The sequence below is a fragment of the Erinaceus europaeus genome, chromosome 9, assembly GCF_950295315.1.
Source record: "Erinaceus europaeus chromosome 9, mEriEur2.1, whole genome shotgun sequence".
NCBI lineage: Eukaryota > Metazoa > Chordata > Mammalia > Eulipotyphla > Erinaceidae > Erinaceus > Erinaceus europaeus.
Window position 1 is genome coordinate 18,257,439 of NC_080170.1, and position 21,390 is coordinate 18,278,828.

A 21,390-nucleotide genomic window follows, 5' to 3' on the forward strand; every position below is an offset into this window, starting at 1 on the left:
GGGCGGGCGCTGAGGGGGGGGGAGGGAGTGGGAGGGCTTTTATTGGGCAACAACCAGGGGTGACACGTCAGGACAGGATTGGTTGAAAAGGGCACTGCGAGAATATCGCAGGAAGCAGTAAAACCTGGGGGCATAGACTGCATCTGAATAATTCCTCAACATCATCTCCTCCTTTTTCTTTATATCTAAATGGACACAGTAAGGAAATATGGAATGGAGCAGGCTTAAATGTTTTTAAGGAATGCCGTGCTCAGATGGGAAGATGTAGGACGTTCCTGTGGGGGAGGGAAGGCATAAATGGCCGCCAACCTTGTGAGATTTATGTGTCCCCTGTGCTCAACCCCTCTTTAGAGAGAGAGACTTACCTGGAGGGACTCATCTCATAGGTTAAGTGCAGCCTGCTCATTCTTACATAGTGTCCCCAGTGATAACCCTGGTTACAATAATAAAAATTAAGAGAGAAAACCACACCTTCCATCAGATGGATAGTTTGCATTTAGATGGTAATTGATTAAAGGTGGACCTGCTCTAATGTGCTGTCTGCTCTCTTCTGTAGGCAGAGGAGGAGGAGGAGGAGATGTGTGTACCCTCCAGCCCGTGTGTGGAGCTGCCAAAGCCAGTTGCTCAGGCCAAGGGTGAGCCCAGAGCTCACGTGGAGCAGCTGGCCGGCCAGGAGGCTCCCAGCCCCCAGGAGGTACCTGGTCTCTTCTCTGATCCCCACTGGGGATGTGATTTGGTGGTGGTTTGTTCTGCACCCCGTTTAGCATGTTCTCATGTCTCTGCATTTTGATTGATGAAGTCCTTCTGAGTCCTGTTCAGTGCCATTTCCCCTGAGATTAGGAGGCTGCTGCAATGACACCCTCATGCAGGGCTTTCAAATCCCTATGTGCAGTTTCCCTCCAGTTTGTCAGATGTTCACTGTCAGCCTCTGTCAGTGAACTCCTGCATGATTTATTCACACTTACTAAAGAGGAAAATGACAACAAGACCTGTTGCGCTTTGCTGTTTTCCTGGCATTGTGCAGAGTGAGGACAAACATCTCAGGAAACCTGTTTTCTTTCAGCTGGAGCAGCTGAAGCTGCCACATAGTCACTCTGAGGACAGGCCCAGCAGAGTGAGGAGGCTCAAAGAATGAGGAGCAGCACATGGAGAAAGAGAAGCTGCCCAGAGAGGCTGAGGAAGAACACCAGAAGAGTCTGAGAATGTTGGAGGAGTCTGAGGAAAAACATCATCAAAGGAGGAGAAAGTTGAGGAGGAGGCAGAGGCCAAGGAGGAGGAGAAGGAAGATATGGTGTTGATGCTGATGGGGGAGGTGGTGGTGGAAAAGAATTCAGTGGAGCAGGGGGTGGAGGAGGAGAAAATATTGGAAGAGGATGAGGTGGAAGAGGAAGTGGTGATGCGGATGAACATGGAGAAAGAGGAGGAAAAAGAGGAGGAGGATGAACAACAGGAGGAGGAGCAGGAGAAGGAGGTCGAGAAGAAGGAGGAAGAACGCACAGACACCAAGAAGCTGGAGCATCCCGAGCAGCTGAAGGAGTCTGTTGAGACCCAGGACCCGTGCACAGAGGTGCAGCAGTGTCCTTCTGAGGATGGGGAGCCCTGCAGGCAGGTGGGTGATGAATAGTCTTTGAGGGAGCACCTGGGATCCTGGTGGTGCCCCACTTTCTTTGGGAAGCTCCTATGGGGTCTGGAGGGTGATTTGTTCTGTACCCCATTGAGAATTGTTCTCAAGCCTCTCCACTAACTCAGTGCCTGAAGTATCAGGATTGTTCACAGTGCTAATAGGCCTGAGATTGCCTGCTTCTGAAGCGTGCGGCATTCCTCACTTTTAAAAATCTCTAGGTATTGCTCTCTGGCTCAGTGAACTGTTTCCTGTTTTTACCAGTGTTCTCGATCCAAGAGTCACTGTGGCTTAAAAGGACTGAGCTCCTCAGTCCAAGTAGAGGGGTGGACTGTGAGGAGGAGGAGAAGACAGAAGCAGGAAGGTGCCATCCTCACTTATTTTATTTAAATGTTTATTTACTCATTTATTGGATAGCAAGCAACAAGAGGAATTGAGAGGTAAGCAGGAGATAGAGAGGAAGAGACTGCCGTGCTCCCTTGACCCAGGGTCCTTGCTCAGGGTGGCCTGTGTTCTCTTCTGGGTGTGCCATCACCTGGCCCCCAGCCAGGCCCTTTTAAGGCGATGAAATCCGACTCAAGATGGACAAATGTCCATGGGGTTCATTCCTTTATCTGTGTCACACACAAGTGTTGGGGGATCTGAGCAGGACCTTGTGGCTGCCCTAGCAGTGCTCACAGCCCATGGGGAAACCAGCAGACCAAGAGGCTGTGTGAGGTTGGGATTCCAGGGGTGGGGGCAGAGGTCCTCACACAGCTGGAGCAGGAAGCATGTCATCTGTCTCCACCTCACACGTCGGGTCTGCCCTGTCATGCTCAGTGGTTTTTTGTACTGATGCCTTCAGATGTGGTTTCTCTTCATTTTATTTCTGACATCTCACAGCCAATTGATATAAGAACATGAAATGCATTATTTCATGAAATAATAAATGTCCTATTTTGCACAGTGAGCATGAATTTATATAACAATGAAAAGACGCCATGGAAATGGAAAGATTCAGAGTCACCTGTCACATCTCCTGTGATCATTGCTCTGTCCTGAGTGGTTCTTATGACCTTCCAGAACATGGTGTCAAATGCAACAGCTTGCCTTCCTCTCGCTTTCTCTCTGTTCTGCTGACATCATTATTTCCCTATTGGGCACAGTATTTCTGACAAGGAGAGATCGGTATGGCTCAGGTTCAGCCCCAGCCCCCAGCACACTTGGAAGGGCCATAGTGCTGTGGTATCTTGTCTCTCTGAAAAATTCAGTTGAGAGTAATGAAACCCAGATGGTGACAAACAAAAGTAGAATTAGTGAAGAAAACAGCCTTCCATTGAAACTTAGTAGAAAACTTACACTAAAACCCTAACCATTTACATTAAAGTTTACATAATAGCTGGCACAGTGCTGTGGTGGGTATTCTAGGCATCTATCAGGTCTTCTGATACTCACTGACATTCCTGTGTGGTTCAGACTGTGAGGGCCCCACATCAGAGACATACAGAATCAAAGCTACAGAGATCACACCTGTGGCCGAGTACATCAGCCTACTGTGGCATTTGCTGTGCACGGGTCTGATCTAGTTCTCAGAGAAGGTGAAAACTGCATTTCAGCTTCCATGCAGTCTTCTGTGGTGCTGTTGTCTAAGTAATATGGCCTGCATACAAAAAGTAAAATTATTGCAGTGGGAGACAGCATAATGGTTGCTCAAAAAGGCTCTCATGTCTGAGGCTCTTGAGTTCTCAGCTTCAATTCCCACAACCACTGTAAGCCAAGGTTGAGCAGTGCTCTGATCATTCTTTCTACCCCCCACTTACCCCCACCTCTCTAATTACAATAAGTAAATAATATGAAATGGTCTCACTTATTAGCTAGACTTAATAAAGTAGTGAGGGGGAGGGAGAGAACAAAGTGAACATGGACTGGACGTGGTGTATTGTAGCAAATCTAATGACTGGAGAGGGGAGAGGAGAAGATGAAAACTCTGGGGGCCTATTTCATACTGAAACTGTAAGCATATGTCAATGAATGCACTGTAAAGCATCACCTCCACACAAATAAATATATAAATAACATAGGGAACAAAGAAAATGACTGAGCCCTCCTTTGTCCAGAAGAATGAGCATTTTTCTGTGGAACGTAAAGCTTCTTTTATGTAGAGGAACTTGCATTTTTTTAGGATTTCTTTTTCTTTTTTACATATATATATATATTAATCTTGTTGCCATTTGTTTTTATTGTTGTTGTAGCTATTATTGTTATCATTGTTAGAAAGGACAGAGAGAAATGGATTGAGGAGGGGACGACAGAGAGGAAGAAGAAGACAGACACCTGCTGACCTACTTCACTAACTGTGAAGTGACACCATTCAAGTGGGGAGCCTAGTTTTTCGTTAATGAAGAAAGAAGTAGAGATTGAGCAGGAGGAGGAGGAGAGTTAGGGTCTCTCATCAGCTCCTGTAGGATTCCACGTTGAGTATTCAGCTACTCCCCACCTCCAAGAATTTATTGATGTTGTTGCCTGGCTGTCACTACTCAAGGCCGGATTTTTCAGACAGAAAAAGACAGACAATTGTAGAGGGAAGCTCTGATGAAATGACATCCTAACTGTGAAGTTTTCCCCAGTGTGGGGGAGGCTGAGCTGGAACCTGGGTTGCTTGTGCAGCAAAGCAAGCATCCTCCTAGGTGAGTTTTCCTGCTGGCAGGGGCTGTCCTTTCCTGACAGAGAGAGAGAGATAGAGAGAGAGAGAGAGAGAGAGAGAGAGAGAGAGAGAGAGGAGAAGAGGGGAGGGGAGGGGAGGGGGAAAAAGAGAGGGAGAGAGAGGCTGGGAGGGGAGAGACACCCCACACCAAGCGTTTCTCAATGTAGCATATTCCCAGGTAGTGTTCCAGCATTACAACCTTGGGTCCCAAGTGTGGCAAAGCAGGTGTCTCCCCGGTCATCATGTCACCATCCTCAGCCTCTTTGTTTCCTTTTAGAAGCTTCTTTGACTATTTTTAAGCAGAGCCTTCCTTAGAGGAGGTGCACATCAAACATGCAGAGCAAAGTGAGTGCTTATCCCACTTGGAGGGAAACTTGTCTGAGCCTCCAGCTGCGACAGCATCCGTGCTCCACCCAGCGAATGAGTAGAGGTCTGCAGTGAGAGTTTACTGGAGTTTACTGACCCCAGCTCCAGCTAGGTGATCTGCTGGATGCTGGCGCTTTTCTCTGCCAGTAGGTGGACAATGACAACCTCGAATCGCCTCAGTTTCTGCAGAAAGAAGAGCCCCCATTGCGTGTCTTTCACGTCCAGGTGGAGGTAGATGAACCTCTGGATGAAGTTGCAGTGACTGTGAATTTGACGGTAAGACCCAAGGTGTTGCCTGGGTTACCTCTGGGGTCTTATGTGGGGATTTTGGTTTAATTTTATCATGTTCCTGTACCTTGTTCACAGTGTGGCCTAAACCTGTTCACTTAAGCTCACAAGACAGTGTAGAATCTTTTCTTAGTGATGTTGACTCACTTCCAAAATTCTTGTTCCTTTGAAGGGGAGGTCGCTAGCTTGCATCTTTATAGATTTATTTTTAATGAGTTTATTTACTGCATAGAGAGGGATGCATTGGATCGACCTTCTCGTGATGCATCCCGTGAGTACCCATTTATTGGGGAAACTGACGATCGATCCTTCCTAGCCGACTGAATCCACATGGATCCCAGTCACTTTCAAAGCCAGCAACAAGCAGACATCAGGCTCAACCTGACGCTGTTGACTGGCTACGGAAGAAGGACAAACGCTAGAAGAAGAAGAACTGCATAGAGACAGAAATAGTGTGGAGGGTAATTAAGAAGGAGAGAGAGACACCTGTAATTCTGCTTTACCACTCACAAAGAGTCCCCAGCCGTAGGGGAGGCAGCAGGCCCAGAGGCAGTGTCAGAACATGGTCACAGGTGTGGGAACAGGGTCCACACCCGGGATGAGGGAGCACATCCCCTCCACCAAACACCTTATATCTGTTCTGTCATTCTGTGTTTAATGTATTGGCCCAATTGATGTCTGTATTTTTAAACCTGTTGTCTGTCCATTTCAGTATATGCATCTCCCCTCCTAGAGGTTTAAGGAAACATAGAAAGGCCACATATTTGTCAGTTTAACAGATCTTTGAGTTCCTATGGGATAATAAAAAGCAGTGAACCTTGTGTGTTATGTGATATTAAAATTGGTCACTGTAAAGGTGGTGTTGAAACTCAACTGTCCCTTCTGGTGTGAGGATAGTTCTGGCAGTAACATCATTGGTGGCTTTCATAGAACCATGAGACTTTCTCTCGAGCTTGCCTTCTATGTATGATATCCAATGATTGCATTCTTTTAAATTATAAGTTGTTTTCAATAGTGAGAAATGATTGCTACCAGGATACAGAGTTCAGCACTGTAGGGAATGCATATCAGTTACTTTCCTTAAAAGCTCTGAGTAGCCCCCACCCTCTGCCTGGCACTGCACTGTGAGCTCCAGGTGTCTGTTGTATCCATCACTCTCACAGACATCCTGTGGGTTTTGACTGGGATTGTCACCTCACCTCACAGACAAGCAAAACAAGTCCTGGCCCTCTCAACTTACATTGAAAATGGATTCTAGAAGAATTTAAAGACGGGTGCTGTCTTTGTTGATCTCACAGCAGCCTATGACACAGTCTGGCAACGTGGTCTCCTAGTCAAGATCTCAAGATGCCTGCCTCCATGGGTGGCCAACACTATATCGTTTCTTCTCCAAAACAAGATTCCGGGTGCATCTGGGTGACAAGTCTAGCAGATGAAGACTTGTCTCAAGTGGCCTCCCCCAGGGCTCTGTTCTGGCTCTTACGCTATTTAATATTTACATCAATGACCTCCCAGAAACCTCTTCAAGGAAGTTCATCTATGCCAATGACATCTGCTGTGCAAATCAGGCATCCAAGTTTGACATCCTCAAGGAAACACTCACGAAAGACATGTCTCTGATATCTGATTACTGTAAAAAATGGTGACTAATCCCTAGCACTGCAAAAACGGTATCATCTGTTTTCCATCTACACCATGCCTCGGCTTCGCGTGAGCTCAATGTGCAGCTTGACGATACGAGAATCCAGCATGAAGCCCAGCCAGTTTATCTTGGCGTTACTCTCGATCGCACTCTGTCATTTCACGAACATCTCATAAAAACTGCAGCAAAGGTGGGCGTGAGGAATAACATCATTGCAAGACTGGCCAGCTCCTCATGGGGCGTGAGCGCTTCCACACTGCGATCATCATCTCTGGCATTATGCTATTCCACTGCAGAATACTGTGCCCCAGTATGGTTCCGTAGCCCCCATGTCCACTTGGTCGATTCCAAATTATATTCCTCCATGAGGATAATTTCTGGAACCATCCGTTCCACCCCGGTTCCATGGCTGCCAGTTCTTAGCAACATCGCCCCGCCAGATATTCGTTGGGATGTGGCATCATCTAAGTTCATTTCCCATGTCTACGCTCGACCGGACCTGCCAATATACGCGGATATCTTCACCCACCCTGTTCAACACTTGACGTCTCGTCATCCAATCTGGTCTCCTACGCCTACACTGAACTTCTCTGTTCCAGACTCTTGGAAACAGAGTTGGCAGTCAGTTGAGGTCAAGAACAAACACCTCATCACAGACCCCTGCAAGCGTCAACCCGGCTTTGACCTAGCACGTTATGATTGGGCTCTCCTCAATCGCTATCGAACAGGCCATGGCCGGTGCGCCACTATGGTCCATCGCTGGGGAGCCAGAGACAACCCGAACTGCCCCTGCGGCTACAGACAGACTATGACCCACATAGTCAACGAATGCCACCTCTCCAGATTCAAAGGAGGTTTCGAAACTTTACATCAGGCTCAACCTGACACTGTTGACTGGCTACGGAAGAAGGGCAAACGCTAGTAGTAGTAGTAGTAGGCCTAGAGGTCATGCACTGCACCACATTGACATGGGGTAGCAGCCACTAGGTGCATAGGCCGGATCTAGATCACTAAAGTGGTGAGATTGTGTTCTGGCTTCCAACAGAATTCCACTGTGCTGTTCTGTAAATAATATTCCCTTTATTCAACAGGGCTGATTACATGTTAAAGGTAGTACTAAATCTGTTTGTTTTTTTTTGTTTTTTACTCTTCCAATAAGAATTTAAAAGATTTAGAAGCAAAGTATTTTCTTTGATGTATAGTAAGTTTTATACATTTACATTTAGAGTATTTGTTGGCTCGTTAGACTGAGTGATAGAAACTCACCTCTGAGCCATCGACTAAGACATGTCCAAGCTGAGCTTGATTCCTCAGAAATCCTATGTGCCATTACTGGATTAAATCTCTAGTAGAAATTTTATTTATCTTAAAACATTTCCAGGGAGACTTAGGTAAAGGATACAAAGCTTGCTCAGAAGTGCTAGGTATAAATCCAACCAGAGATAACACTCTTCTCAAAAGGAAACATGGATTCTTGAACAGCTGCCAAAGCAATAATGCTTCCATTTTGATCTGACTCAGTAGAGGACTGTGATTTGAATTAACTCTTCTTTTTGAAATGGGACTAATCAGAAGATCTCTAACATCTTGATGCTCTGGCTCTGATCTAGTAGAAGGAAGCTGAAGACCAAGGGACATCATCAGAAAGGCAATAGGAGCCTGAGTCAAGAGAGTTAATTTTTATGACCATCAGGGACAATTGTACTGGGAGGAAAGTAGAGCTGATTCTGAAAGTGACCATCATTTCTGATAGGGTGTGTTGGTTTCTTTAGAGAACAGTGTGAGTGTGTGTGTGTGTGTGTGTGTGTGTGTGTGTGTGTGTGTTAATGTTGATGGTGGTTTAGTTCCTGTATCTGGTTTAACCATAACTCTGTGAATCCATGTCCACAGAATAGCTCACATTCTTTCTAGTGCTATTTTGCAGAGATTAGAATGTTTCCGGTATGTCACACTTTCCCTACACTTGTGAATTCCTAAGTGAGATCCACCTTCTAGTAATCTTCCACTTTAATGTGCTACATGTTAATTTCTGCAAATTTTGGTTTGATGATTAAGAAAATTTAGTACCAGTTTGGGGATGCTGGGCTAGCTCTGCGGGCAGGAGAGATGGATCCAGGAAACAAGTTTGTGGTGGTAGCAACACAAATCTTTATTCATGCAGGAGTCCCAGAGTCGGGTGTGAGCACAGTGGGTTAAGCCATGTGGCACCAAACCACAATGGCCGTCTCCAGCTCTGCACGCCAGCCCTTCTCCAGGTTGGGATGCAAGAGAGAAGAAAGAGCGAAACCAAGAACAGTTTTATGGGATAAAACTGGAAGTGGCAAGTCAGGAATGGAGATGGAAAAGGGGGTGAAGAAAAGAAAAAGGCACGCTGGGAACTTCTTTAGCTACCATTGCTATGGTTTTAGCTGTCAGGAATTAGCAATACCCTGAGGGCATAACGTGGTGGGTAAACCTTTAGTCCTTTATAAGACAAAGCAGAAGATTGGTATGTAGATAAGGGACTGGCCATACTAGCATAGGGTGGTTTGTGGGCCCTGCCTAACTCAACCACATCTGCACAATTTCCCAACAGGGATGTAGTATAATGGTTATAAAAAGAGTTCTCTGACCTTAGGCTCCAATCTGCCAGGCCAAATCACCCCAGACTGGTAAGGAAAGATAAGAAAGAAAGGAGGGAGGGTGGTCCAGGTGGTGGTGCAGTGGATGAAGCATTGGACTGTCAAGTCTGGAGTTCTGAATTGATTGCCAGCAGCATATTTACAAGAATGATGTCTGGTTCTTTCTTTCCTTCTGATTTTATTACAAGAAATAAATACAATATTCAAAAGGGGAGAGAGAGAGAGAGAGGGAGAGATGGAGAAGGAAAGGAGGAAAGACTAGTTTAGTCTAAACCCTTCTTTTGTTCTCTGAGAGAATGAACATGCTTCTGTAAAAATTAATTTTATTCTGTTATAGTACTTTTTATCTTTTATAGTCTTTTTGTTGCTAAAACTCAAAGCAGGAAGTTGTATTTCTCAGCCTGCAAACTCCCAGACTAGCAATAACCATTCTGAGTACTGTCTTTTACTCCCAGGAATCTCTCCCTCAGCCCCTTTCTGTCCAAGAGCCACAAGTGTTTGTACTGACTTGTGAATTGGTGAGTTTTATTATTTTTTTTTACTTTTTAATTTTTTTCCCTTATCGGGAGATTAATGTTTTACAATTGACAGTAAATATAATAGTTTGTAAATGCATAACCTTTCTCAATTTTTCACACAACAATACAACCCCCACTAGGTCCTCTGCCATCATGTTCCAGGATCTGAACTCTCCCCTGCCCCCACCCCAGAGTCTTTTACTTTGGTGCAATACACCAACTCCAGTCCAAGTTCTACTTAGTGTTTTGTCTTCTGATCTTGGTTTTCAACTCTGCCTGTGAATGAGATCATCCCATATACATCAGCTGGTGAGTTTTTGAGGAGATCCCAGTAGTGAAAACTTGGTGAGTTTTCAGGTGACTATTGTTGCTTTCCCTGGTTGACCAGGGAGAGCAAAAGCAGTTGCTGCTACTAATAGCCATGCCTCTGGAAGTCCCACCTTGTATCTTTATAAAGATTTCTAGGTTTCTATTTCCACAGAGAGTGGGCTCTGTCACACCTCTTGTGAATGGTACCATAGTTAGCATTTTGAACTTTAGGTATGTGAGTTTTTTTCCCCCCAACTCTGGTCTACCTCTTTGGCTGAAAATTGATTTTAAGAGACTCCTTTGAAGAAGTTAAGGTAAAGAAATCCTGGGGTCTGTGATATCTGCACATTGAAATCAAAGTGAAGAAAATGGGCATGCATTCTTAAAAGCTACGGACACGTACTTCCACCAGAAATGCCTTCATGTCTGCAGCATTGGTTTTTATTTTGTTAAAATGGAAATGACTGGAAAATGCCATGTTTTGACACTGTTCTCATTTTGTAGATTGAGGGTGTACAATATATTATTACAGCAGGAGGGAAGAAGGGGGAGGGAACAACATGGCTCTGGGCCCTGGGGATATATCAGCCAGGAGAGCAGAGCAGCCCTCCTCCAGATATGGCACTGAACACACTCATGTCTGCTGTGATGGTAAGACTGAAGGTGGAGGCAGACAAGGTGCTGTCTTGGTGTCTCTGGGGATGTCCTGAGAGGATTTTCATCTGGATTGTGATTTGTTCTGTGCCTAGTTGAACTCTGCTCTCATGTTTCTGCACACAGTCCACAAAATAGTTTGGATGTGTGTTCAGTGCTGTTGTGCCAAGAGATTGGAATGCTACTTAAATGTCAAATGCTTTCAATTATTCAAATTCCTCAATCCATTTCCCTCTAGTTTTGTTGGCTGTTCACTGTTATTCCCCAGTGTGCTTGATCCAAGAGTCACTGCTTCTTACAGTCACAGAAGCCCATAGCTTCTAGCAAAGGATAGACTCTCTGAGTAAATGAGAGAATTTTGGATACAGAAAGCAGGAAAGTGCCATTCTCTTTGAAAGACTTGACTACTTAGAGTGGAACAAGTTTTCCTATAATTTATTTATTCAGCTTTTCAACTGGTATTGGGTGACATGAGCTTGATGAGTTCTGGCATCACAGTGCTCACAGTTCATGGTGGCCAGCAGGCCAAGAGTCTAGATCACTATGTGCTCACAAGTGTGGGGCTCAGGGACTCCACACAACTGCAGGAGGAAGAAGATCATCTCTATATCTGTATGTACATGTATATATATATTTGTCTCTCATATCTTTCCTGCCTCCTCTTTTTCATATTTTTGTCTGTACTCATGTCTGCATCTCTCTGCCTAATGGTTGAAGTAAGTATCTTTGGAACGTAAAATATTTACTATTTTCATATTCCTCAAGAATAATTACTGAATAGTTATCAATATATATTGATGAACACAAAAAGTTATTAAAATGCTAACTGTAATAGTAGTGGTGAAACTCACGTGGAATATCCAGTGTGACTATGGGTCCCTTTCATAGAGCCCCAGATTGGGTGTGTCAGTTTTGATTATTGGCCCCTTTTTAGCTTTCTATCATTGCATGCTCATTTTTTTAAATAGATGTACTACTTTTAGAAAGAGTTTTGATTGAACTATCAAGATATATCACCAGGGAGAGTGCTTCTTTTGCCACGTATGTGATTCAGGTGGGAGCCTTGTCTTCCCTGCAATCAGGGCAAAGTGGCATTTCTCTCTCCGTCTCATTCTCTCTCTCTCCCTTTCTTTCTATCTGAGAAGTTAAATAAGATTTGTAAAATCCCAGGGTGAACAACAAGGGAGATATCATTGAAGCATTTGTAGCTTCTTGTTTTAATGATAATATATTGTAGTTAATTATTAATTTACTTACTAGGAAAAGGGAAATTAAGAGTTAAGGGGAGATTGAGACAGGGAGAAAAAGAGAGACACCTATAGCACTGCTTCACCATTAGTGAAGTTCCCCCCTAACCCCGGCAGGTGCAGATAGGGGGCTTCAACCAGGATCTTTGCAAGTGGTCAAGTATTTGCTCAACTGAGGGCACCACCACAGCCCCAGGATACTATTCCTCCTGTCTGTCAGGTGCGCTGAACTGAGCTCTTACAATCTGTCCCATCATCAGAAGCTCACAGATGTTCCTGTGGAATCTGGCTGTTCTTTTACTATATCAGAGACAAACCCTGCCACACACACATACACACACACACACACACACACACACACACACACACACACACACCTGTTACACTCAAGGTTGCACGGCCATGAAACGTGAAGTTCATTCATTTGATCTCATATAAAATCTTAGTCACGCAGGTCTCTCGACAGCCTACATTTCTTTTTTACTTTCTCTTAGAAATTGCATATTGACTTATAAAATTATGAGATGGCAGGGATAGAATTCCACACCGTTCTGACCACCAGAGTTCTTGTCCCCATCCCCTCCATTGGAAACTATGGTACTTGTCCCAAGGTGACAGACCTGGCTTGATTATTATTTCTATAACTATATGTTTATATGTTTCCCCATTTTTCCTATGGTCCTACCTTCAAAGTCACACCTACCCCAGTTATGCCTTTGTAATATCTTATCTTTTTCCTCTTCCCTCTCTGGGTCCTGATGGAAAAGTAGTTCAGAGCCCTCTGGTCATCTTCCCCTGACATTTCTCCCCCTTTATGTATATGGACCAAAATGCTTTTTAGGGTACAGAAGGTGGAAGCTCTAGCTTCTGATATTGTTTATTTGCTGGACAGGGATGTTTCTATCTTTTCCTAGTAGGTTAGGCTCTGGAGAGATTATGTTCCAGGCACACTGGTGATATCTGTTACTGAGGAAGCCAGCATGGAATCATAGCATCTGCAACGTGGTGCCAGCGGATATTTCTCAAAGGATCTGTGTATGTCATTAAGTCATCAAACACATATCTTCTTCCTTTCAGGAAGTAGCCAGAATGGAGGCAGAGGCAGTTGGAATTGCCTCCAGTCTGTGTTTCCTTGTAGAAGAATATATATCAATGGAATTTACCAACTTGATTGAATAAGTAGTAGGGACTCCCATTCACCACCAATTAGAACATGCTCGTCCTGCAGTTCTCAGACTCTGACATCCATGAGTCCTTTCTTGGGGAGGGTGGAGGGTGAGAAGTGAGAATACTGGTTTTCCAGAAATGCTGGAACATTCCTCTGAATCTGTTGAAATGATGCCGTCATTGACCCTGCCATTGCTACAGGGATGACAGTGAGCCGGTGAGGTCCAGTGGAAGATTTCTGTCAGTTTTAGCAAAACTTCCTGTCCTCAGATTGTAGACCTCAAATGGTTGAGAGCTCCCTTTTGTTCCTGGCCCATTTGCCATGTTCCCAGCATGTTTGGGTTGTTCCATCCCTGGGGGGCAGTGAGTCTTCCTGGTGCCTTGTGCTGTCTGTATGGCCAGAGCTCCAGGTGCTCCTGGGGGGGTTCCTCTCAGTTTCGATTTATTCTGCTCCCAGTGAACTCTTTCTGGAAGCATTGCCTGTAGAGTGTCTGTTCTCTGCCAGTGCTCCATGAAGAGCACAGTGCTCACTGACAGTCAGTCTGTGACTGGTCTCCATTGCTCTCCATTCAGTGCCCAGCCACACTCAGAGAGCTTATTGGAGCTGCTCAGAGGACTTGAGTCTCTGCTCCCAGTGAGGAAAGGGTCCTGCCATGGGGGTGAGAAGCTGTCTGTCTGCTCTAGATTGTTTGCAGCCCAGGTCTTCCTTGAATGGAGACTCCACATCAGAGAGGCTCTCAGCTTCCCACAGGGTTGTTCACTCGAGCATCCTGGGGAGCCTCCCTGCCTTCTGATTCATGCATTTTGTGCAGAAGGGACTGGAAATGCTTTTTGTGAAGTTGAGCAGCCAGTCCCAATAATGAGGAGTGAATAGTTTGTGTGGATGGAATGTTAACTGTGATGAGGCACTTCTAAATTTTTTTTAGTTTGGTCTGTCCTGACAGCTTGCCACATGTCCCCCTCAGCCAGTGCTCACTAGCAGAAAACAGAAGGCAGCATAAGATGCCCTTTTCCCTTCCGTAAGGGAAATGTTTAGGAAGCTGAGAAGATCTGCCCGAGTCCTCAATGAAGGTCAGTTCCAGTGCAGTGCCTAGTCCCAGAAAGTGTTTTGTCCATTATGTGTCTGCTTTATACTTTAGCCTCATTCCCTTGGGGGAGGGTGGAGGAATTTAGCAGATGAGATTTGAGGTCTTTGCTTTGGAAAAGATAGGAAGACTATTTTAGGTATATTCCAAGTGGCCCATAACTACCAATTGCTGTGTGAGCCAGACAGCTAACATGCAGGTGGGTTATAGGTATTATCTGGGGTCATGGTATCAGAGTTGGGAATAAGACAAGAAAGCTGGTTCAGGGAAGAGACTGCACTTATTACAGGACCAATTTCCTTGAGTGGCAGAGCATGTTGACCCAGCCTCCCTATGGAGAGTGGGACAGACCCTACCATTATTCACACTGAAGGCAAGGTCCTGGGAAAGGCCACAGTGGGTGCACGATGCTATTCCTGAGGAAGATGACCAGTGGTGGTGGAGAGAGGGATTTCTTAAAGGTCTAGGCTCATCACATCTATGTGGACTCCCAGGATAACCTGAGGAGGGCCCCAGATGATGGGGAAGCCTGGTAATGTCCAAGAGAGCTGTCACAGAAGGATGCCAGTCTCTTGCCCTTCTACAGCTGCTGTAGTCTTTGTTCTGTCTGATAAAGGTTAGCTGTAGAGTGATTTAGCGAAGTGAAATAGGAAGTAAGTGAAGAGGGTATCTAGGCCTAAGTGGAAACTGTTTGATGAAGTACTTTATGGTGTCTTTTTTATGTCTTCCTACTTGCTTAATGCACTAATAAGTACTGTGCACTTTTACTTTAAGTTGTGTATTTTCCCATAACTTACAGACACATGAGCCCACGTGCCCTATATCATGGGTCCTGGTCTAGATCCAGGTTCTGAGGCTTTGCTAGCATGTGCGCCACCTGAAGTGGCATGAAGAACCCTGTGAGCTTGGAAAGGTCTCACCAGATGAGTGGGACTGAAGGGCCGGCGTCCCAGGCCAGGCAGCTCTGGACAGTGTCCTAAGTGACAATAGATAGTTATTGCTATAAACAGGTTGTTTGGAAATTTGGCTGACTTGGAAAATCTCATGGTTAGTGTTGGTATGCTTCTAGTTCTGCTTCTGGGATCCCTTCTGTTACATTGCTTGACGTTGTGGTCTATTTACATGGTCATTCTGTTACATTGGTTTGGTCTCACTCCCTGTTGCTATGCTTCACATTGGTTTGGTCTTGCTCTCCCCCCACCAGGAGATGTGGTTTAGCCCCTGCTAGTTTTGCACCTTTCTTTCTCCCCACCCCCTATGCTACGTAGTTCCTGAGTTATGGCTGCAGCAGCCGGGAGAGAAGGATGCAGGACAGATCTGTGTGGTGATTAGCTTAAGGGTCTCTCTCTGCCGCTGGAAGAGAAAGACAGGAAAGCACGTTTGCCCGCTCATGAATAAAGATTAAACTGCATTCTCAGCTCAGCCGTGTGTCTCTGGTCATTTCTGTTACCCGCCCGTGAAACCAGCCCAGTTAAAACAACATATGGTGCCTACAATGTGGGACCGGACCTGCGCATCTCTCAGATAAGTGAAGACAATTTGGCTACCTATGCACTAGGCCTTCTCTTCTGCTTGTGAAGAGATCTCCAAAGAGATCAAATTTGGAGATCTCCAAAGAGATCTGCCCTTTCTTCATGAGACTGTTTCACTGTTTCTGGAACATTTATCTCTGGACCACTCTGTGGTTTCCGCCCAATGCCAGACTGCAAGAGCCCAACGCCAGTCCGCATGAGTCAGCTTTCCGCTGCGTGGCTTGGGACATTGGGCGCCAGCTCCCTCCACGCTGCTCGGTCGCCGAGAGCAGGGCAGCAGACATGGCAGTCAGGGCTGCAGCCCATGCTGCCCGCCACCCCGGGGCACCTTGGCCCACGCCTTCTGCACGGCCGGACCGCCTGCCTTCCTGCTATGAAGTCTGGACAAATCCTGGACCACCCAGAGACCTCGGGCTCCCTGCCAAAACTGGGCCCCCTGGCTGAGATCCTCAGCTCGGGTCTGAAGGCAGACGAGCTAGAATATGCAGAGATTTGTGCAGAAATTGCTACCTACAATTCCTGAAGCTGAAGTTTCCCAAGAGGCCACTGCTGGACAACACACTCCCCGAACAGCTAAGACAGTACAGATCTGAATTCGTGTTTGAAATGACATGTCTTCATAACAAAGGTTTCTCTCCTTGTGTATTGAAGACCATGTTTATGTGTGTGTTAAAAGTTTGGTAAACATTAACTTTAAGGTTAAGAATGTAACTTTAAGGCTATATTCTTACCAGACAGAGTTAAATGAAAAAGGTTTTCAACGTAATTCTCATAAAGATAAAATTAACTTACATTTAAAGTCTGAGGTAAAAATTAGTTAAAAATCAATATATTTTAACTAAGTTAGTCTAAAAAAAACCTGCACACACCTAGGGTGTGTCTCCATCTTCAATGGGTGTAACAAAAGGTTAAATAGACTTGTTGATATGTAAAATGCTCGAATCCTTCTCAATTAGAAATGGTAGATAGCACAATGGTTATGCTAATGATTCTCATGCCTGAGGCTTTTTTTTTTCCATGGTTCTGTTTACCTTTCCACATTTTATTGTTTAAACTTTAACTAACCTTAAAATCATACTAAAAAAGACTTCTAATTGTAATAGAGTTATCAATTGTGGTAGACTTCTAACCTGCTACAAGTTTTGTTTCATAGTAAGTAAATTGCAGCTGTCAAGTTCTCTACAGAAAAGTGGAATTCCAGCAGCTGACCTTCCTATACAATGTTCTGCCCCTGGCAATTCTTCCGTGGACATCTGCTTTGAACTGGCACTTCTATTGGACTTACTGGTACACAGCTCTACAGCAGCTTCCCTTTATGCTGCTGGTTTCTCAAAGACTGACTGCAGCCAGCTGCCTTGGGACTCTAGGCCATACCCCACCCCCCCATGCTAAAAAAAAAATGCCCATCAAGGCAAGTAACGCCCCACAGAGGCAAAAAAAGGTCCCCTCAGGCCTTCCCTTGGCAGCACACTGGTTCTTGTTGCTCACTTACATGTTCCTCCATGTTTGTGCCAGTTTCTTTTTTTTAAAAAAAAATGCCTGTATGATACAGGTTTCTGTTCACCCCACACCCCTGATACTATGGTCATTTAGTTAAAAAGAAAAGCGGGAATTGTTGCTATGCTTCACATTGGTTTGTTCTCGCTCTCCTCCTGCTGGGAGATGAGGTTTAGCCCCTGCTAGTTTCGCGCCTCTCTTTCTCCCCAACCCCTATGATATGTAGTTCCTGAGTTATGGCCGCAACAGCTGGGAGAGAAGGATGCAGGACAGATCTGTGTGGTGATTAGCTTAAGGGTATCTCTCTGCTGCCGGAAGAGAAAGACAGGAGAGCACATGTTTGCCTGCTCGCGAATAAAGATTAATCTGTGTTCTCAACTCAGCCGTGTGTCTCTGGTTATCTCTGTTACCAGCCCGTGAAGCCAGCCCTGGTTAAAACAACTCCCCCTGCCTCCGGGAGATTTGGTTTAGCCCTTGCTAGTTTCGTGCTTTTTCCTTCTCCCCGCCCCCTATCCTATACTTCCTGGGTTCCTGACTCTGCCGCCGGAGGAGAAAGATGGAGGACAAAATTGTGTGGTGATTAGTTTTTTGAACTTTTCGCTAGTGAATAAAGAAATACAGCTTCTCTGCTCAGTCTTGTGTCCCTGGTCGTCTGTATACTGCCACAAAGCTAGCTGGGCATACATTCGCCCTGAATTGTGACTGACAGGTTAGCATTTACTGTACCATGCAAGACCTTACCATGATTTCTGTCATTTAATCCTATTTACAAATGACTGTATCTTACATCCAGACAAGACCAGTTGCTTCTCGTCTCCCAGGTCTAAGATATAGGTAATTTAATATTTCCAAGAAAAAGTCATTATTATAAATGTATTAATAATTTAAGCCCACTGTTGAAATTCAATCAGCTTGCCAGCTTGAAACCTTATGTGCTTAGATTGAAGGACTATATTCTCAGAACTGGGGTCTGTGCAGCAAAATGTTCAAAACATTCAGTCTAATTATCCCTTCTCACAATGATTAGTGATTTGTAAGACTAGAAGCCAGTAGGAGTGTATATTAACATCATTCCCAGCACCACAGGTCTGTGTCCCCACCCCCAGTGCCCTATAATGAAGCTGAAAATGTACTCTTACCCTGCCCCAGACTTTTGTCCTTTGGTGCAGTACTCCAAACTCACAGCTCCTTTGTACTGTAACTTTGTAGGAATGAGACAATGTCCCCTCCAGCAGACGTGCTGATGTGAAGTCATCATTCCTACAGGGCAGTAGCGCTGGCCTAGAACACCTGTCTGAGGAGAAGAGGGCAGGTTCATCCAGGAGCACTGGCAGAGGACAGACTGGGCACCTCCATTCCGGCAGCACCGAGCATGGGGACGTGCTACATCCTTCCCAGCACGAGCATGCAGACTCCTGTGTTCTATTAACTCCAACATTCAGTCTCCTCATATTTGTGTTCTAATGGAGCTGTTCATGTCACACACTCAGCAGTGGGAAGCCCACTGCTTTGACACTGTCAAGTAGTGTGCTTTGGTGAGAGCCATCAAATACAGTGTTGTTCTTACTAACCTAAACCATAACCGTTACCATAACTGCCATGTTGGTGGTCCCCTTGCTTTATCAAGGCCCTTCTGGTGTTAAAGTGGATTTAAAAACAAATCGGTGACCACCACAGGGTGGGTGGTAGGTTGGGTGGTGAGTGAGTGAGAAATAACTAGAGTCCAAAAACCATTGAGGACTATGAGAAAACTTCGTATGATTATATAACAAAACCTGCCACTCATCATGTATTTCATGGTCCCACAGAACAAGCAACATCAAGAGTAAACAAGCTGGGGGAGGAAGATAGTTCAGCAGGTAGGTGCACCCTTTCCTGTTCAGCAAGGTCTCACTTGGAGCATCCAGCCACCAAATGTGAGCTTGACAGGAAGTGGAAGAGTCCTGTTTTGTTTCCCATTTGCTCTGTTATCACCCAATCCCAAACCCCCTATCTCTCACCTTGGAATAAAGCGAAAGAAACAAGAACCAAGATATAGTGCAGGGAAGAAATTCAGAGTTAGTGGCAAAAAGAAAAAAAAAAGTTAACCATAGGGCAAATTATATAATTTGGATGATTATGATGTGTCACTGAGAGTTTATAAATTCTAACAAAGGGATCTAGGAAGATAGCTTAATAGTTATATAGAAGGCTTGCGTGCCTGAGACTCTGGGGGGTCCTGGGTTCAATCCCCAGCACAAACTTCAGTTAGAACTGAGCAGTGTGTGTGTGTGTGTGTGTGTGTGTGTGTGTGTGTGTGTGTGTGTGTGTGTGTGTGTGGTGTGTGTGTGTGTGTGTGTGTGTGTGTGTGTTTTACTCAGTATCACTTTGTGGAAATGTTTTAATGGAGGAGGCTATGTTTACAGAGGGAGAGAACATGGGAATACCAATATCCCCTCAATATTGCTGTGCAGTTAAATTATTCTAAAAATGAGATCTCTGGGAGGTTTTCCCCTACGGGGCAGAATTGTCTCTCCATTTGCACCCCCTCATCCTGAGTGTGCCCCAGAGCATCACCCACAGCCCCGGGAGTCCTGTCTACTAGTGAGGTGTGAGCCACTTGGGAGCCCCTCATCTTTGGCTATTGGTGAACTAGTTTGAATACTACAGTGTCTGGGAAGATAGTTTTACATCTCCCTGTGTGAGAATGAGACTCACCACACTTTGCATCAATGTTCTAAAACCACATCACTGAAAAGATACCTCTACCTAGTTCTCCACCTACCTCCTTCTCCCCTTCCAGCTGACAACAAAAACAGTTTTCACTTAGCTTAAGAATTCATTTTATTAGCAGGCTGGTGTATGGGTCCACCTGCCAATGCCCATGTCCAGCAGAGAGGCAATGACAGAAGCCATAACTGCTTCCTTCTGCACCCCAAAAGGAATTTTGGTGCATACTCCCTCAGGGGGGAAGAATAATAAGGGAGATGACCAGAGGGCTCTGAACCTTAATTCCACCAGTATCTGAAACATCAGTCATCAGGAATCTTTGTTTTAATACCCTCACTGAAAGAGAAGCAGATCTGGAAAGCATCAGAGGATTTCAGGCTCTGTTTCACTTATGTGACAGTAAAGAGGAAAAGTCAATACACTCAGAAATAGTCATAGGTGTAGGGAAGAGGGTGACTGAGGAAAATGAGGGCAGGACCATAGCAGTGAATCAAAGTGGGCCAAAAATATGAAAATCCTTACTAAATCAATAATAAAAATTTATTTTAACAATATTAAATAAATGTGTTTGGATTTCTTCCCTTTTCATCTTTTTCTTTTTGGTTGTAGCAGTCACGATAACAGCAGTATCCTGGCACCTGTCACATGCCTAGCAATCTGCCTAGGGAAAGACTCCTCTGCAGGAAGACATTAGCATCCCCCCTAAACCTGTGCCCTGCTGGGAGCCAGGAAGGAGGGCCAGATGCACCAAGATGTCTGCCTCCTGCACCTGCCTCTCTCTCCACCCGACTGGCAAGGCCACACAGTGCAGATGAGCACAGAGGTACAGCTGGAGTCCGTGACTGAAGTGAGCCCCCTCAGGGTCCTGCTGGATCTCCTGATGCTAGATTCACACAGCCTTAGGGATGGCGGAATAAGGATGCATCTGATGGAGTAAAAGGCACTGGGACCATCTAAACTCTCAAATGGCAAAGAGTTTTAAACTTGAGCCTTAAACTATCTTAGCTTTCTGAATAAAAAGACCCTACTGCACACAATTTCTGTGTGCTGTGAAATGACAAAAGGAATGACTAGCTTAATTGGAACCACCAGATAATTTCTGCTCAGAAGCATATTTCATTTCAGATCTGTGTGACTGCTGGTTTAAACAGAAAATTCACATTGTGGTTTGAAATCACTCTACAAATTTGTGGATGTGCTCAGGAAAAATTATGGCAAGTGGGCCCAGAGGATCTGAATTTACAAAACTGCTTCATCAGGTATCAGCTCAATGCCACAGAAACAGATAGTAATCCGTTGTCATGTAAGACACCAACTAATGACATGAAGCCTTGTGCAAAGCATAGAAATACAGCTGAGTGTGAAGAAAACAAGCATTTCCTATAGGTCATTTTATTTTATGGTGGAGCTGAAGGTTCAAGTAAGTCAAGCTGTAACTTCTCATGCAGTGC

At 45.0% G+C, this 21,390-nt stretch overlaps 1 protein-coding gene across 3 annotated transcripts; it reads left to right on the forward strand.

Moving 5' to 3' along the window:
* The first annotated feature begins 1,001 nt into the window (after positions 1 to 1,001).
* LOC132540354 (rho GTPase-activating protein gacV-like) lies at positions 1,002 to 21,121 on the forward strand. 3 transcript variants are annotated; one of them, XR_009551513.1, is made up of 4 exons: positions 1,002 to 1,609; positions 4,821 to 4,946; positions 14,061 to 14,187; positions 20,549 to 21,121. XR_009551513.1 is itself a non-coding variant. In XM_060197444.1 (4 exons), the coding sequence occupies exons 1-3, from the start codon at positions 1,289 to 1,291 to the stop codon at positions 19,057 to 19,059; spliced, it is 468 nt and encodes a 155-aa protein (XP_060053427.1). In that variant the 5' UTR covers positions 1,003 to 1,288; the 3' UTR covers positions 19,060 to 19,089; positions 20,549 to 21,121. The 3 variants fall into 3 exon arrangements, 2 of the variants coding, with proteins under 2 accessions (XP_060053427.1, XP_060053428.1); XM_060197444.1 differs by lacking the exon at positions 14,061 to 14,187 and adding an exon at positions 19,039 to 19,089 and having other exon boundaries at positions 1,003 to 1,609; XM_060197445.1 differs by lacking the exon at positions 14,061 to 14,187 and having other exon boundaries at positions 1,005 to 1,609.
* The last annotated feature ends 269 nt before the right edge of the window (positions 21,122 to 21,390 follow it).

Coding starts and splice junctions, on each gene's coding strand:
- LOC132540354 (XM_060197444.1), top strand. CDS start 1,289: ATGGTGTTGATGCTGATGGGGGAGGTGGTGGTGGAAAAGAATTCAGTG. Junction 1,610..4,820: donor ATGGGGAGCCCTGCAGGCAG/GTGGGTGATGAA, acceptor CTCTGCCAGTAG/GTGGACAATGACAACCTCGA. Junction 4,947..19,038: donor CAGTGACTGTGAATTTGACG/GTAAGACCCAAG, acceptor ATGGTCCCACAG/AACAAGCAACATCAAGAGTA.